This window comes from Argopecten irradians, chromosome 6 (genome assembly GCF_041381155.1).
Source record: "Argopecten irradians isolate NY chromosome 6, Ai_NY, whole genome shotgun sequence".
NCBI lineage: Eukaryota > Metazoa > Mollusca > Bivalvia > Pectinida > Pectinidae > Argopecten > Argopecten irradians.
Genome location: NC_091139.1, coordinates 24,556,605 through 24,574,967, shown reverse-complemented (window position 1 = coordinate 24,574,967; position 18,363 = coordinate 24,556,605). Strand labels below are relative to the sequence as shown.

Below are 18,363 nucleotides of genomic sequence, written 5' to 3'. Positions count from 1 at the left end.
GATAGAAAAATAGGATCTTACATGAGTGTTCATATGAGGTTTTATGAAACAAGTCTTAAGAAGTGTTTATTTTTGTGAGCCTTGGCGAGCAAAAATTAAAACTTCCAGACGAGTTTCATAAAATCTAATATAAAATGAACACAAATTTAAGATACTTTTTATCACGTAACTACAAATATCTACATAACAAATAATTTCACATCAAAATGTATTCTGAAAATCCACCGCCGTTTTGTTCTGCCTCTTCGTAAACCTGATGTCACATCTTTTTTTCCTAACATCATTTTAATGTTTCTGTCTGACGTCGCAATGAATTTTCAGCCAATGAAGGTCATATTACACTAGTAACATAAGCAAAAATATTACACGGGCCAAATCAGTGGATATTAGTGGATACAAGTGTAATATTTTCAATAGACTTTGTCTTTATAAACTTTTTTAATTTAAGCTATCTATAAAAAGATCAGGATACAAGAACATTTGTAAATCAAAATGGTATCAATTTTCTAATGAATACTTATTTTAGGTATATATTCAATATTTTGCTAACTTTGATGATAATTTTTTTTATCCAAATTGAAGGATTAAGTAAATAAAGTATCCATAATTAAGGAGTCATTTCTGTTGTTTGATTTAATTATTCATTCTAATGATTAATTATTCATGAATTTCCATTAATTTTGAAGATTAAGTCTTTAATTTAGGATTAATTATACAGCCAGGTTAGAGTTTTAATGCTGGCAAAATATGAATGGTGTTAACTATCCACAGATATTTGTAAATGTTTTTAATTGATTTGATTATTATATTTTTTTTAAACAGCTATGCTTTACTTTTCAATATAATAGAAATCCATGTGTTCACTGCTATTACCCTTCAAATTGAATAAGGATGCTATATGTTTAAAAAAATATAAACAATAGATTCACAAACTAAAGTTAACAAGTTAACTGTTAGAAAATACGAAATATGAATTCCCAAATAGCGATAAAGGGAATTTTTCTGGGTGAAAAAACAACAACAAAACAATTATTTCCTTTTGTTTATAATATAAGATATTTTAAACGATGCAAAGATGCTTTTAATATGTACTCCCCGACATTGTTTGTTGTGTAAACCATAAAGTGGATTCAGCTATCATACAACATTATCTTACATGTCTCTTGGGATTTTCTCTGATGGTGCATGTGTGCATATTTCCTGATATGAAAGGTCAAGGTCACTCACATGTTCCTAAATAATCGGCAAGAATTTGTCTAATTCCCTAAGAGTGTGGACATGAATGAGCCATGCTCATTTTGGAGGAACACTAGTGTTATCATTGCTGAGTGTATATAGCTTTGTACCTCCCTCTCCTCGGCCCAGTAGGTCCCCTCCCGACAAACAGCTCCATCTTGTGGCTAATTAATTCCCTGTAAAACTGGAGATAACCCCCAACTATGATTGATTTAATTTATCAATGGGTGTTGATCAGGGCCCCACAAAGGGGTTTGGTTATGTGGAATGATGGAGGAGGCCAGAGTGATATCACATATTGGGGCTAAGATTGTGTAGGGGTTAGGTTTTAGAGGGGGTAAGGGATTGGGGGATCAGGTCAACTTAACTCTATAGGGTCTCTATACTTAGACTGGCCCCATATCTGTATAATGCTTAAATTGCAATCAAATGGATCTTGATATATATATAAAATAAATCTGTTGCATAAAATCAGTATTATATGCCTGTTGTGTTAGATCCGTGTCCTTAATTTGAAAACATTAAGGGGAGATAATCTTAAATTTCAACAAAGTGGAGGTCATTTTGTACAAAAACTTCTCAGTTGGTGACCTTCTGTTTAAATTTCACAATCAACCCAAACCATACCTGGATAAACTGAAAAAGTGTTTATTAAGAAATGACATTTCTTGGATATATATATTACATTAAAATTAATGAAAAACAAAAGTCTGAGAATAAAAACAAACTTATGAATTTATACAACGGAATTAAACTAACAAAGTCTGTTTATAGGAAATTATTTAACAGGATCAAGTTGAACTTTGTTATAATATGATAAATATCTAACAACTTCTCAACAGTCTCTCATAATATTGGAACATATTTATAGAAAATTTTAATGCAAAATTGTATTTGTACATGTATAGGAGCAGATATAAAAAATTGTATCGTCTCCAAAAATTGGAACTACTTCACATTCATTACTATTGTTATTTATGCATAGAATGACTGTAAATCTAGTGCAAATGGGTTATTCAAATTATACAAAAAGATGATGCCATAGTGAAACTGAAATTCTCTAAATAGACTTTTTTGTCATTGAACTATGTGGGAAAAAAATGATGCAACTTCGGAAGAATACTGATGCCAACTTCAGCACTTAGTTGTACAATTGTATTTTTTTTTTTCAAAATTTAATTGGGCATTTTTAGTAGGAGGTAGTTTCAGAAAGATATGCACATAATAAAACTGCCAAGATGCTGGCGGTTTAGAAGCCTCAGTTTATTAACAAAGAAGTGATATTTTATGTTTGGACATCCCTGCTCATTGTTGACACTAAAAGCAGACTGGAGCTCAAGCCTCTTGTCATGCCATCGTTATAGAAAATGTATGTGTCTGGCACTTTGCTTGGGAAGTGGGAAATCCCCACTCTGGGTGGGGCCCTGGCCCCTAGGGAGCCACTGGCAAGCCCCTGGTGTGACACCCACTTCCCATCAATTCACTTCCTTTCTCAGTGAAAGGGACAGCAAGGGGCCAAAATGGGGTAGTTCTGCTTAATGGAAAATCAACAAGGGGCTCCAAAGGGGAAATTATTTCCTTGACAGTTTAATGATCAATGTGTTTTTCCATAATTCTGATAATTATAATACAAGAGAAAACTTTCTACACGTATATTTATTTAAATTTCTTTTCTATTGTGTTAATTTATCTTTTGTTCGAAGTGTTGAACATTCATTTCATTACATTTTGATATTAAATTTTTTGTATTAATATATTTTCAAAATTGAAATCTATAATTAAATGTGATACTCAATATATTTTGGTAGTTGCATGGAAACAATATGTATTTCATTTTGGTATAAGAAATTGATTTGTAAGTAAATGTTTGAGAGATCGCTATGGTTAAATAATCATCTTTGAAGAATCATCGATATTTGTAGAAATTGCCAAATAGTTTGAAGAAACTAAGCTTCATAGTTTTAAAAAACATTTGCATTAAAATCTGTTTGACCTTGGCAAGTTCATTGACTCACCCCAAGTGACTTCTACAGTGAAACAAAAAAAAACACCAAGGAGATTCCTATTCAAATGGGAAGTAATCAAAGCCATGTGGCTGTAGATTTAGAGGTGCTTGTCCTGTAGGTTTTGACCAGAACAGGGACATGGGACCCCTGTAGACTCGAGTGTGGACCCCCATGCTGTGCCCCGTATGGGCCATGATTTATCATAAATCCCAGAGTGACACTCCCTTACCATCTTGTTACCCCTGTGATTGTACATACATACATACACACACATTTTCTCAAGTCAGAGGCTGGGGGAACAGGCACACGTGTATGACCCAGAAACTCTGATGTTTTGAGTCATGTTAGTGTGTGTAAACTAGTTTAGAGGGAAGCCATGTTGGTTGTGATGATGGTACTACCTTGGTTTTCTGGCTGATAGGACCCTGTGTGTGATTCCATGTTTGACCAGCAGACATGATTTGGAATTATGGCGGAGAGACTGAAAAGTTTGTGAGACTCTGACTTTGCAGTCTGTTGTGTACCCCGGATTTTATACTCAGTCAGCTGTCTAACAAGTCAGCGTTTTGGCATCTGGAGGCTTGTACTGTTGATCTGCCGACAAGGACTAGACTGCTTTAGACTGGTGTCCCAGGACTTTCCTGTGTATCCAAAGATTTGTGATTACCCATAAAGGAGACTATCCTCCTAGAAATACCTACTTTTATGCACATATCACCTGCAATCATGATTCTGGGAAGCGAAAACCCAAACTTACACCACGTTTCATTAATTCAAATCTCACCTCCCGGATCTCCATTGGTGAGTTTTGGGATGACATCACAACAAACATGATTGATGACATCACAATAACCCTGACATCATCATGTCAATGTCTTCACTCAAAATGTCTTTAAATTAGATGCATGTAAATAACTACAGTTGTAATCCCTTTTTGAGAGGTCTTGATGTTTTGACAGTATACCTATATGCTCCCTTAAAAGAAGCAAAATTTATAGCTTTCATCTCTCTGAACATTAAAATCTTGAAAATTTGAATTTTCTTGACATTTTCCCTGTTATTGGCATCACTCATGTTGACGACCACATTAGTGGGACTCTATAATGGTAACAAAGACCCATTGCTCAAAAATATCATGATCTATTGAGACAAAATTGACACCAGACATTATGTTGCTATGGAAATGATATTAGCTAGATCAAGGTTCGAGGTGCAAATGACATCAGATGATAGCTATGTCTATTTCTTATGTGACATTGTATGATAGCTATGTTTGTTTCTTATGTGACATTGTATGGTAGCTATGTTTGTTTCTTATGTGACATTGTATGATAGCTATATGTTTATTTCTTATGTGACATTGTATGATAGCTATGTTTATTACTTAAGTGACATTGTATGATAGCTATGTTTGTTTCTTACGTGACATTGTATGATAGCTATGTTTATTTCTTACGTGACATTGTATGATAGCTATGTTTATTTCTTATGTGACATTGTATGATAGCTATGTTTATTTCTTATGTGACATTGTATGATAGCTATGTTTATTTCTTATGTGACATTGTATGATAGCTATGTTTATTACTTAAGTAACGTTGTATGATAGCTATATGTTTATTTCTTATGTGACATTGTATGATAGCTATATGTTTATTTCTTATGTGACATTGTATGATAGCTATGTTTATTACTTAAGTGACATTGTATGATAGCTATGTGAAATCAGTAGACTTATAACTACAACATTGACATCTGTTGGTATTACATTCAGTAAAATGAAATAATGTTGACTTAAATAAGAATCTTCCCAAGTGTCAATCAACTTTTCTATACAGTACTAGTTTAATACAATAGTCGTAAAATGAGATTTTGTGTCCTCTTGTCGCGAGGACAGCGACTGGTAGGGGGAATACTGATTTCATTGTTAACTTACCTTGTCCGAAATACTTCAGTGTATCAACTCTTGTTGTTTTATTCAAGCGTGACATTGACTGCCGATTTGTTGTTTTCTTTACGTTAACCCCGTGTTCACCAGTAGTGTGTATGTGGTGTTAGGCCTGGGGTCTTCGAGTGTTTAACTATAATGGTCAGTCACCATTGGGATAATAATACTTAGAACCTCTTCATATTTTACAGTTGAAGCGAGCTCGGAAAGAATCGGAGAAGTGTGAAGACACTCCGGATAGGAATCTTGTGGACCAAGGGTGAGTTTGTTGATCATCACTTCTATACATACCTGTTATAACGATCTACCTGTGATTAAACATCACCTAACTGACATGCGACACACAAATTTTATGATATTGTAACAAAGTACTGATTAGTTTGATATATGGATTATTGGTCAAAATGGACAGAATTGTTTTCTTTCTATGTTGCTCAGGAGACCCATGTGTAAGTGTAGACAATACCAAAACACTAGACCTCTTTCTCGTCCTGAATCTGTTACCTTTAAAAATCTAAAAAAAAAAAATTGACTGGTGAAATTTGTCGTATATGAGCTGGCTTTCGCTAAGTTGACACGCTTTGTTTATAGATACCTGTGCAAGTGACGCAAAATTTACTTACCTGTCTTTTCTATTTCCTTACACCTGCTTTACAAACTTAGACTTAGATGGTACACCTTTGTTATATTGTATTTCGATCGGGACAAATTTTTACAAATTTGAATGGTTTTTCGTGGACATCTTGACCCACTGACAACAGGACGTATTTATAGAGACAGGATTTGTCTAGTTTAAATTTGGGTGTCTAATTTTCTTTTGACATGCATTCAGTGATTTATAAAAATGAAAAATTATACTAGGTTATGGGATTATGTGGTTTCCTTTATGTAAGATGTTCTAGTTTATACAGGGTTTGTTTTCCTTTGGAGTCAATATAGACACATCATAATATACAGATTATAGGAAGTTCAGACAGCACAGGGTACGACAGCACAGGGTACATTATATACAGGTTTTGTTAGAGTGAAGTTCAGTATAGACAGGTTTTATGTAACATCATAATATACAGATTATAGAAAGTTCAGATAACACAGGGTACATTATATACAGGTTTTGTTAGAGTGAAGTTCAGTATAGACAGGTTGTATGTAACATCATAATATACAGATTATAGAAATTAAGTTCAGATAGCACAGGGTACATTATAAACAGGTTCTGTTAGAGTGAAGTTCAGTATACTAGCTGAGTTCAAATAAGACAGGGATTGAACACTGTGCTTATAATAATAAACAGGTGTTCCTGATTACACAGGTTTTGTTGTAAACAAACTCTTTTAATACAGGTGTCGGTTTAGACAGGTTTTGTTACTATAATCTGGAGACTTGTGTAAACTGTGTGATGATCAAACTCAAACTGTCTGTGAACTCAATAATTATAGCATTAATTACGCTGAAAGAATTTAAAAGCTAAATTTATGTCGAAAGGCTCATCAATAACCTTGGTATGGAAAATAATTCTATATGCATGGTTGGACAATATAGCTTATATGTATGAAGAGATGAAAGAATATTTCTGACATATTCTGACAATGTGTTTCACATATTCTGACAATGTGTTTCATTATTTTCTACTTAAGTAATATTGGGTCTGGTTTGAAAATTCTACATGATAAATCATTTATATCATGTGAAGCTAAAATCTTCTGAAACACAACAACTTGATTCTAGAAATGGAATTAACGTGTGAAGACATTGTCGGTGATTCAGTGTTTGAGTTATACAATATAAATTACCCGCCTACATGGTATATGTAATACTTAATGACTCTAAAACACTGCTTAGACACAGCTGTTACGATGTTATTGTGTAACTTTTTAATCCTTGTTACGTAACTTGAATATATCGACTGTGAATTCAAATTAAGACTATATACAATAATAAGGCCTGAAGGACATCCTCACTTATTTGATATACTGGTTCATTAGATAGGAGTCTACTTATTGGAGTCAGAGCCATTTGTAGATTATCTAGTAGATGAGAGTAGATGTACATCTAGTTAAGGTGGCTAATTATACTTGCTGCAAATAATTACCTACTGGAACACTTAATCCTACTGTCACCGTCTAACTTAATTTCTGAGGACATTAGAGATAGTCCCCAGATTTATCCAGTTTCGTAGATTCAACTGTAAGAATGATAATATTGCGCTGCAGTAGAAGGAATGAAATTTTTAACTTCCCCTAAAAAATCAGAATGCCACTGACTCAAGTGTTTACATGAATGGATGTAAAGTGTTGCAGAGTTGTGGGATTCAGGTCCCATTAACAGAACAAGTTGCCATGCTTAATATTCTCACATGTCTCTCAACAAATCCAGCCATTCCGGATGTTGAAGAAATCATTTGAATTAGTTCAGCTTTAAAAGTCCTTTGTGTCCAACTTTTAAACACTGCACTTGAAAAGGTAACAACTGACTTGATTGTAGTTTTCACCCCTGGCTGAACAGTATGGTGTGTTTAAGATAACTACGGTCACACCTTAGTGTTCCGATAAATGTGTTTTGGTCCACCACCGAGGGACTTTAAGATACAGACCCCATTCTTCTCCGTCCATCCAGCCATGTAGGGTCCTAACTGTAATTAATGGCGGATGGCTTTAGGAGTAAAAGATTCCTTCCCTAATACAATGGCATGTTGATCCTGGACGACTGCCAATCACTGTCAAACCTAACCAGAACCACCGTCAAGATGCACAAGATATTTTCAAATAGGATAGAAAGTATTAACTTATTTTTATATCATAAATTTGTTCAAAATATTAATTCCTTTTACTGCGGAGAAACAAACATGATAACTCAGAATCAATCTCTCTTTTTCTCCTTCTAATGTCAAAGCTTCTCTGTAAACTGACAGGCCAAATTTTCATTCCAATTTTTGCTATTAGTTAATGTTGTTTCATTTTAAATGAAATACCTATTGTCTGCTACTCCAATTTAAAGATGTACAAATAACACTCTTTATAGGCATAGACTTCGAAGGAATAAATACAACTTTCTCTCTCTCTTTTTTATCTCAATCTCCTTCTTTGCCATTGCCTCAGTGTGAAGTGGCTGCATGTTAAGATACAGCTTGTTAAATAGCTACTGGAAGTAAATAACGGTCATTATCTACATATAAGTTAAACAACATCTCCCTCAAAGAGTTTCTAGTCGAAGAGTGAGAAACTTGGACACCAATGGGGGAAAACCTTTTCCTCAGGTAATCACCCTTAAGATGCTAATCAAGGGGAGGGCACTCAACTCAAAAACATCTTAATTGAGGTCAATTCCGTCTCATCAGATATGATAAGACTTCTGAAAAGAGATAGATGAATTTGGTGTCAGTCTAAATAGGCCCGTCTGACAGGAAGCGAGTCAGAAGAGTTCCAAAGTAGTAAGAAGCTACCTTGATGCGTTTCCAACTAGCAGAATTTATCTATAGTTGATTACATTTACCAATTAACAAGGAGGAATGATGTCAAAATGGTTGAATATCTCTCTGATTTAGATTCCATTTAAGATAAATGTGTTATATATATTTGGCTTTGCAGTCACATTTCTGCCACAGCAGAATTTTTGTCTGTATATATTTTGAGGTTATATTCTAAGGTCTTTTGGGGGGGCTGGTCGATATTTTAAGAAATTCTGTTTTAAATTTCATCCATTTTCCCTATAAATTTCATTCTTAATTTAATAAAAATGAGAAAAAGGGCCTCTTTACTAAAGAACTTTCTAGCCAAGACAAAAGTCCTGGTTTACTATAATTATGCTATAAAGTGAAAAATTTTAACAATTAAACAGAAATGGAAATCCATATAATTTGAAGATTTTTTTATAGATTATTAAATAAATAATTCAATATCATAATAAAAAAAATGAGCTTCAAATTTATTTATTTTTGAAATTGGTAACATTTTGTTTCCATTATCCCTAAAAACTAAATTATCTCACATATATATATATACATGGATTTGCCTCTATAGATTTACCTGTAATTACCTGTATAGATGTCTGCAACTGCCCAATATCTTACCTGTAGTCTCAACTGTACCAGTGTAGTAGGGTTTCCTGGTCAAGTTCAAAGGTGTCACCTGTACACTGCTTGACCAAAGTGTCACCTGTAGTCGGTGTAATATACAAGGTAAATACCAGTATCTGATTGGCTACTGATGGAATTCTCTACTGTGATTGACTAATTCTTGTCATGTGATTTGAAGGTAGCTAGGCAAAGCTACAGGATATCTGGAAATAGGGCATTTCTCCAAGGTCACAGATGCTGAAAGGTCAAGAAGATGACCACTGACCATGACCCTGCTTTATATGACTTGACCACTGACTTGTCCCTGGACAGTGGTTTCTCCACCTCTCCTTGGAATGACAGTTTGTATGACAATAGAATTGTTTAATTAAACATATTTAAATCCATTCAAGAATTAAATTCAAACAATGATCTTATTATTAATTTATTGATAATTACTAATAATATTTCTTTTTATTTAGTTTTATCTAAGGAAAGATTAAAAATGGATATCTTGTATTCTTTGTACAAGTACTAGATTGTTCTGGACTGGTACAAATAACTGAAGGCTCTTTAAGTATTTTAAGATGTGTTTGGTATTTTGTTAGGGTCTCAGAAATTCACCCTGACTGAAGTGATTTCTTTATATTTTGTCCAGTCTGTGGTTTAATTGTCCAGATGATGTGCTGGGGGTCATTATTAAGACCATGCTTGACCATTAAAGTGGTCAGCAGGAAATCCATGATGTTTGTGTGTTCCTGTCCTAAGTGTCAACAGAGTTGATTGACCACTGTCCACAGCAGAGGATGACCACTGTGTAGGAGCTAGCCTAATAGGGGGTGGGGTGCCTAAATATAGGTGCGAGCTGTTTCTTATTTAGTATAGGGTGATTGTCAACATGTCACAGTTTCCTGTTTGACCATTGAGGGAGGGGGACTGACAAAATTAAATCTAATACATATAGCTTATAGTTATAGGTTTAATTGGGGGTTTAATTAAAATTATCAGCTTATCAGTTTTCTTGATTTCTTGATAAATATATATATTTCAACTAATGAATTTCAAGGGCTGTTATGGCAACATAATTGCTTATTAATCTTTCTTTTAATGAGATCTTTATTGATACAGCTGGCAATTAAAAGAAATGTCAGACGTTTGTTCACATTTTCACATTTCCTTCGGAATCTTCATCGAAAATCATAACTATAACTATATATATTATATAATAACAAAGCCTTTCAGTTTAGTCAAAATTAGTTTAATCTTTGTGACTTTTCTAATTAAGGAATCTATAGATGCATGTAACCTATAAATATTTACAAATACAATATTTAATTATTGTTTAACAAAAAGTGTTTTAATGGTACACTTGGTATAATGTCAAATAACGGATACCATAATTTTCTTTTCTTTACCCCTGAATTCAATTATATAAATGATGTTTGATATCTGAGTAGAGAAAATCTTTATAATTCATATACACAAATCTACAAGCAACTGGTTCCCTCAGGTTAATAATTTCAATAAATAGAGTTATAACTGTGTTTGAGGACAAATATTTACATTCGTGATATTTGACTTTTAAATGTATTTAGCGAGGAACTAGGTAGCCCACACAAATATGTGAGAGTGTTTTTGTTGGGAAGATGTCTGATTGTAAAAATGAGATTCAGAATCTAATAGATGATTAAAAATTGAATATTCAAAGCATTCTTACTAGGTGTCAACAAATTGATTTATTGCCATATTTCTCCACCAAAAAATCATAGCCGTCCACAACATAAAACATTTTACCTGAACATGTGAACATTTCACTACCAGTAAATGTGACCATTTTACCTGAACATGTGAACATTTCACTACCAGTAAATGTGAACATTTTACCTGTAGCAAATGTGAACATTTTACCTGAGCATATGAACATTTTACCTAAACAATGTGAACATTTTACCTGAGCATATGAACATTTTACCTGAACATGTGAACATTTCACTACTAGTAAATGTGAACATTTTACTTGAGCATATGAACATTTTACCTAAACAATGTGAACATTTTACCTGAGCATATGAACATTTTACCTGAACATGTGAACATTTCACTACCAGTAAATGTGAACATTTTACCTGAGCATATGAACATTTTACCTAAACAATGTGAACATTTTATCAGAGCTGTAACCATTGACTCCCACTAACACAAAGTCCAAATGAGTGACAACTTTTCGTGCCCAGAGGGTACAGGAAAGCATTTAATCAGATTGGAAACTAAACATGGCCGCTGGCAATTGTTCATCCAATCAAATGACTCCGTGTTAGGATGGCACCGCTGAACGCTCGATCCGATTGATGGTTTTTTGATGGAAAATCATTATGTTAAACACAGTTCTTATCGTCACAAAATGTGCAAATGAGATTGGATATTAATGGACGTCACCAATATAATGTATAAGTAATTACAGAAATATTCAACATTACATCAAGTCAAAACTTCTACCAAAATCATTTGTTTAGCATTGAAAAGTTTTGTTCCTAATATACTTTATGTAAAAAATGGTGCTGAACCTTTATTTTCACAATTGCATGATTATTGTCCGAATTTGTTTTCCAAAAATATCTTTTGCAATATCTGACAGAGTTGTATTTTCCATAATTGTATAGATATTTTTAATGCACTTCATAGCAAAATGAAAAAAAAAATGTGAGTCATCGAAGTAAAGCTAATATATTGAATTTGAAATAGATTTTTTGTCCAAACCTGTCTACCTATTTTTAGTTCTTTATGAGTCTACTTTATTACTTTATGTGAAAAAATTACTGAAATATGAGAAAGTATATTGAACATTATGACATGCTTCCTGTGACAGGTAAAGGAATGGCATTTTACATGGTTGGAAACAGCTATATGTTTGTCTTAAGGTGACTGGGTGCTGTTTGTCTAGGGTTCAAATCTAAAGGGTTTTGGTGTATTTTGATATACATCTCATTTACAGCCAGAGTCATTTAAGGATGTGCTAGGTTCAGGAGGTGGAGCTCGAGGAAAGCCACAGTACCCAGAGAAAAAACTTAACTTTTGTTGCTTCTTGGCAATTGCTACAATCGGGAATAAAAAATCCAGAGATAAATGATTAGTGGTAATATTGTCAAAAGTATTTAACCACTTGGCCACTGTGGCCTCTCTAGCCAGAAATCTTAAACCACTTGCCAACCGTGACCTTTCTAGCCAGAAATCTTTAGTCAAACTTGGCCACCGAGGCCTCACTAGTCAATCCTGTCCATTAAGAACAACAATTAGGGTCACTATCCACATGTCAAATTGGTTTGAAATCGGCCATTTGCAGTCCAAAGACCTGCTTTTTTTTTAGGAAATGTTCATTATACAAAGGTAGTTGCTAAGACAGATTTTACTATAGTGCTTCACCGTTTTTTATTTGAACATGTCAATAGGTAGATATACCAGTAAGGCTGAAACAATCGTAAACCAAAACATGATAGAAATCACATGGACATTACCAACCTTTAGGTAGAGAGATATTATTTAGGAATAATTCTGTAGGTCGAGAGGTTTTATGGATGTAGGGTACAGTCATTTATGGGAAAACAATTAAACTTGGTTTTAATTTGCCTGATTAGATGCCGCCAAATGGTTCGCTATCTCTCTGGCCGGTTTGATGGCTTCCTCTGTCAAGTTGGTCATTTTTACCGATTAGTCGCGATTATTACAGATAGCAGAAATCAAAATCCTCTTAATCTCTTCCATGACCTCTTGGTGGATAATAAATTTCTCTACGATATAAATTGCGACTTCCTCGAAATGTCCTAATCAATATCGAGCTTAGCCTCAGCTGGCGGTAAGGCTGAGGGGAGGTTGCTTCCAGCATCAGCACAGTATTCTTCTACAATTGTTGATAGTCTGAAGTAATGGTTTCTGACATGAAAATTATTTTAGCTGTAGATGAGAAAGCATTTTGCTGAACACATGTCATATTTCATTGAACGTCGACTGATTGAACGTCGACCGATGGTCTGACGTAGCTCTGGTACCCTATGTTTCCCTTTCTTTATCTGATTCAGTGAAAATCTGTCCATTCATTAAGAATAATCAAAATTACATCAGGAAAGTATTACATTGACTAGCTAACGAAACAAAAAGGTAGATATATAGCCATGACGGTAATGTACACAAATAAACTTGTGAAGGGTCCTGTTAGAAGACCAGTGTTAGGGTCAGGGTGAATGTACTATGATAGGTATCTGGTAGGACATATATATATGTCACTTTTAAATAAGGTTATTAGTGTTTAAGGAAATTTTATCTAGCTAGCTATTCTTGAAGGTGAATTTTTTATATCAATTCAATTCATCACTTTGTCTTTAAACCAGTCCATTCAACATAAATTTGGGAGTAGGTCAGATTTAAAACGTTTATGAAACTTTGCCAATTATTGGCAAAGAAGTCACTCAACATTGACAGGAAAAGATAGTCGGAGAAAACACGAGTTACTTCGATAACTCTCTAAAGTTTGTTTTAAACTATCTTCTGGGTTCAGAAAATTAATTTGGGTCAGCTTCAAAGGACTACAATTAAACAAGTAATTCAACATTTACGTCTGGAAAATTCTGTGATGGCAGGCTCTAATGAACACATCTACTGGGTGAAAAAATGATATGAAGAAATGTAGTTTTCTGTTGAAGCATCTTTGAATGTTAAGTTGCATTGTGGGTGCAACAGAAAATAGTAATAATGAATATTCATGAGCTATGATGACTTGTCCATGGCAATAGCTGCTGTGACAGTATTCACGGTCTGTTGACAAGGACATCTTTTTAAGGGGATGCAGTATAGGTGGATGAGGGTGGCAGGGGAGATAATTTTATGGTAGGTGGGGGGGGGAGTGGCTGTTTAAATAAGCAGGTATATTGGATACCATACAAAGTGTATTATATCCATGAGAAATATGCAACTCATAAAAAAGAAATCGATTCGTAAGAAACAAAAAATATTCCAGAAGTTATGTCAACATTAAATCTGGAAAATTCTGTTAAATTATATAGTTTGACATCATCAATGTTGGAGAGAAGAATAATCTATATGTAGACATTTTATGTGGAAAATTACAAAAACATGTAAATGTGAAATTTACACCAATGTATACAACTGCATGATAGAAATATTTCTGTACCATTTAGTGGTTCTGTATGCACAGAAGAAACCATCTCCTGGTTTTATTTGTGGTAATAAGTTAAAGTTTCTGCTGTTAACATATGTGTGGTTGTCAATGGAGGGGGATGTAGGATACAAACTTTGTAAGGAACCATTTTAATCAGCTTATGTTTATGTATTGGTAATTTGTTTACATGACAAATAATAAGGGAGTTAACATGTGTAGCGATTTACATATCATACTTAGGTATTCAAAATTACACAGCAGAAAATTGAATCCCTTATTTATATGGCTTTACATATATAGTAGAAAGGAAACAAAAGTAAAGGACCATCATGTGAAAATTCAACCGTACAAAAGACATTAAGGTATGAATTAATGAGGTGGAAAATGTATAATAACGTGTACATATTTGTGGAAACTTCGGGCAGAAACAGGGTAAAGAATATGCAGCGGACAGTTCGCCGAAAAAATGCATAAAAATTACGACACGATAAAATCTTTTGAAATTGTTTATTGAGTGGCGTGAATAGCGATGCGAGATTACTGATTGCGTGTTGTACGGTTCTGGATCAGCGACCGGACAGGAATAAATAAGCCTTTATCTAGAAAATTGATCAATTCTCTCTGTTCGACATTCTTAACCCCCTAAAAAAATTGGCTACAATAGCTGGATGGGTTCTATAGAATTTTATTCGCAAACAACAAGCTGATATTTATATATAGAACATGTCTTTGGCTTCCTATCTTCTACTCATAGTTTTACAAAGACATTTATAAGTGAATTAACACTATGTATTTTACTGGACCCTGATTTGATATTTTTGGGATCTTTTCAGGATTATAGAACTCCAGCCCCTCTCTGTGGACTCGGGAGCACACCTTGACAGCAGCCATAGTTCACCGTTAAGTTCTACTCCCGGATTAGAGAGTTCCAATCTATCAACCAATGGCACCACTGATGGTACGTAAACACGATTATATGTCGTGGCAAAATATAAATTTTGTAATTCAACTGGGTAAAGAATCTTCTGTGATACAATTCACTAATTTGTTTAAAATGTTTTTTTTGTGAAAGAATTTTAGGTACATTATTCTGTTGTCATTTAAAAATGTTATCTACATGGACAATGCGTGCACAGTAAACAACACATGTTGTATCTATATTTAGCTTTATGATACAGTACACAGTAAACAACACATGATGTATCTATATTTAGCTTTATGATACAGTACACAGTAAACAACACATGTTGTATCTATATTTAGCTTTATGATACATTTTCAGTTTAAGTTATATGGCATGCATAAATGTATTAGGAAGTGAACCTACATCATTACCTTCATTGTGGTATAACAGTGCTAATACATTATACCCCATAGATTATCAATTTTAAATTGTTTCTAGATTGTAAAATTTGCTTGTATAAATTTTACCTCAATGAATCTTGATTATTCCCTGTATTACAAAACATAATTTCAAGTGATTAGTTTCAAATAGTTATACAAACATCATTATAATAAATTTTATTAAATTAAAACAAATTTCAACAATTTTCCTTCATTTTCAATCTAAAAAATTATTCTACAAATAAATCTTCAGTTGAAACACAATAAGGAGAATAGAAAAAGAAATTAGAAAATTTCCTAGACTAAACCTTTCAAGACATAATAGCTACACATCAAAGTTGGGCGAGGGTTCTGCTCAAATGCACAAATTATGCTCACCAATACACGAATGTACTGCAAAGAAAATACAACAACATGGTTATCAAACAAGCCTACTTCACAAAGCCGTACAAAGTACATTAGCATCTTAAGATAGGTATAGAGAATTGACAGTGTGATTCGGCCTTAATTGGCTCTGTAATGATATCTAACAGTGAGAGCTATAAAAAGGCTGTCTGATTAAACTTCAATCTTGATTAAGTGTATCTTCACTTTCCCCTAGATAATGGTAAGGTAGGTTATCACTAACACAGAAATCGTATTAAAGTGGATCCCAGCAGCAGGATTGTAACTCGGTTGTTTGAAGAACTGATTTCTATTGCTTCCTCTAAAGCAGTACTCCATTTCTTAACCCCACTTCACACCTGACAGTAACATTTTATCCTATCTTTAAAAAGAACCCCCCCCCCCCCCTCCAACTCCCACTCACCATGAACTCCTCACTCAAAAACTTTCTTTATTTTATCTTTATCAGAATATTTTCCTTAACATCATTAGAATGGTTTGTATTATTGTTTGGAGTTTTCCTCATTGAACTCTGGTTTATTTAAAAAATGAACTGTATCCATTTATCTCCCTCTGTCCTCATCTTGAATATACATATTTTAATCCTTATGACCAAGGTCAAGGTTATTTTATCTCAGGGGAGATAGGTAGGAGGGTCATGACGTATTCCTATCATAATCTCCAAATATTCTAAGAAATAAGGTATGAAACTTGGTAACATCCACATAAAATACCGGTCTCATTTGCCATTAAACTCATTCAAGTTAAAGGTCCACTTTTCTTTGTCCTAGAGCAGTTTCCATATCAAAATTTGTACCAAACATTCAAACTCCCAACAAAAAATATTTATATATTATTTAAATATTATATATTTGGAAATAAATAATATCTTATTTAAATATTATATATTTGGAAATAAATAACAGTAAGTATATTTATAGGTTTGACCCAGTTATTGACCCTCTTCACTAATGGCTATAAATAACATATGACGGTCTCTATAAATAGTATTTTTAGGTCAATATGTTAGGGCTATATGAAATGTCAAGTGTTTAATTAAAGTGCTACAAATCTCACTTGACCAAGTCAAGAAGACAATTCCTGGATTTCTAATCCAAATTAATTGGATACACTAATGATGTTTCTCGAGCATTTAAAAAATAATCAAGTTATTTCGTAGAAGAAAAAGTAATTATGAAAATAAAAAAAAGAACATGAAAAAGCCACTTGGTTTGTAATGTGGACGAGTTTTGTGCTGAGTCTGGTCGCATTACAGAGTCATTAGGGAGTTCTAATCCCAGGGCTGTTTGGGGGGGGGGGGGGGGGGTGTTACACAGCATTACAGTACACTGCCATAATACTAGCACACTTGACGTTAGAAATGACAGGCTTCTGGGGTCCTCATCTGTCATTGGGGATGGCCTAGGGGGCGCCACAGCTAACAGGAAGTAGAGTCGTCACTGGGCCATAATTGGGCTATGTTTAATCACCATTGGGCAATTGAATAATTTGTCACCGACATGCAAATCAAAGGCAGTAATTTATTTGTATTTTCTAAGACTTCAAACGATGTAACTTCTTAACTGTGTAGTTTTTCGACTGGGGAAAAAGTTTAATTAATTTTGGAAGAAACGGCTTGAGTCACTATCTGCGTAGCAAATGCATGTAATCAAAATGATGTTGCCAGTTCACCAGTGCGTTTTACTGTGCACATCGATGGTGGACAATCGCAGCGTGGTGATTAGTTATTTCGTTGGCTCTGTACATTTTCTGTGTCGGAATAGGCCTTTTGTTGCTAATCCATTACTGTGGCCATTGTATGGTGTTGTCAGTCTATTCATAGAAGACAGTGTCATCAGCGATTTGACGACCACAGTACCAGTCGCATGGTACCGCGCTGTATGAAAATGATTAAATGTTCAACCAAGCTGAAAGGAACTCTCATGAAATATATGTCAGTTAATGAATGGTTGAGGGTTTTAATGTTCCGAAGTTATTACTGCGAGGCCGAAACAGTAGAAAAAAGCACCAGTAGAAATACACATTAATTTCGTTGTCTCTGTCTACGGCTGTCAATGAAAAAACTGCGATATTAGACTGCTATTATTTAAAATTTCCTATATAGTATCTGGAGGTGTCCGTACCATTTGAATCCTTGCTCCATCCAATTTTAATAGATAGATACATTTGTCATTCCATTTCAAATCTGTCAACAGCGCTA

At 34.0% G+C, this 18,363-nt stretch overlaps 1 protein-coding gene across 6 annotated transcripts in view; it reads left to right on the top strand.

The window, feature by feature from the left end:
* Positions 1 to 18,363, top strand: part of LOC138325402 (eyes absent homolog 1-like) — a 131,331-nt gene that overhangs the window by 73,161 nt on the left and 39,807 nt on the right. The window contains exons 1-3 of one of the 6 annotated variants that reach the window (XM_069271051.1): positions 3,606 to 4,043; positions 5,382 to 5,449; positions 15,248 to 15,372. In XM_069271051.1, the coding sequence (XP_069127152.1) occupies positions 3,948 to 4,043; positions 5,382 to 5,449; positions 15,248 to 15,372 (289 nt within the window). In that variant the 5' untranslated portion in view covers positions 3,606 to 3,947. Of the gene's footprint in view, positions 1 to 3,605; positions 4,044 to 5,381; positions 5,450 to 15,247; positions 15,373 to 18,363 lie in introns of those variants that run through there. The other 5 variants (XM_069271055.1, XM_069271050.1, XM_069271052.1 and 2 more) reach the window with 5 other exon arrangements.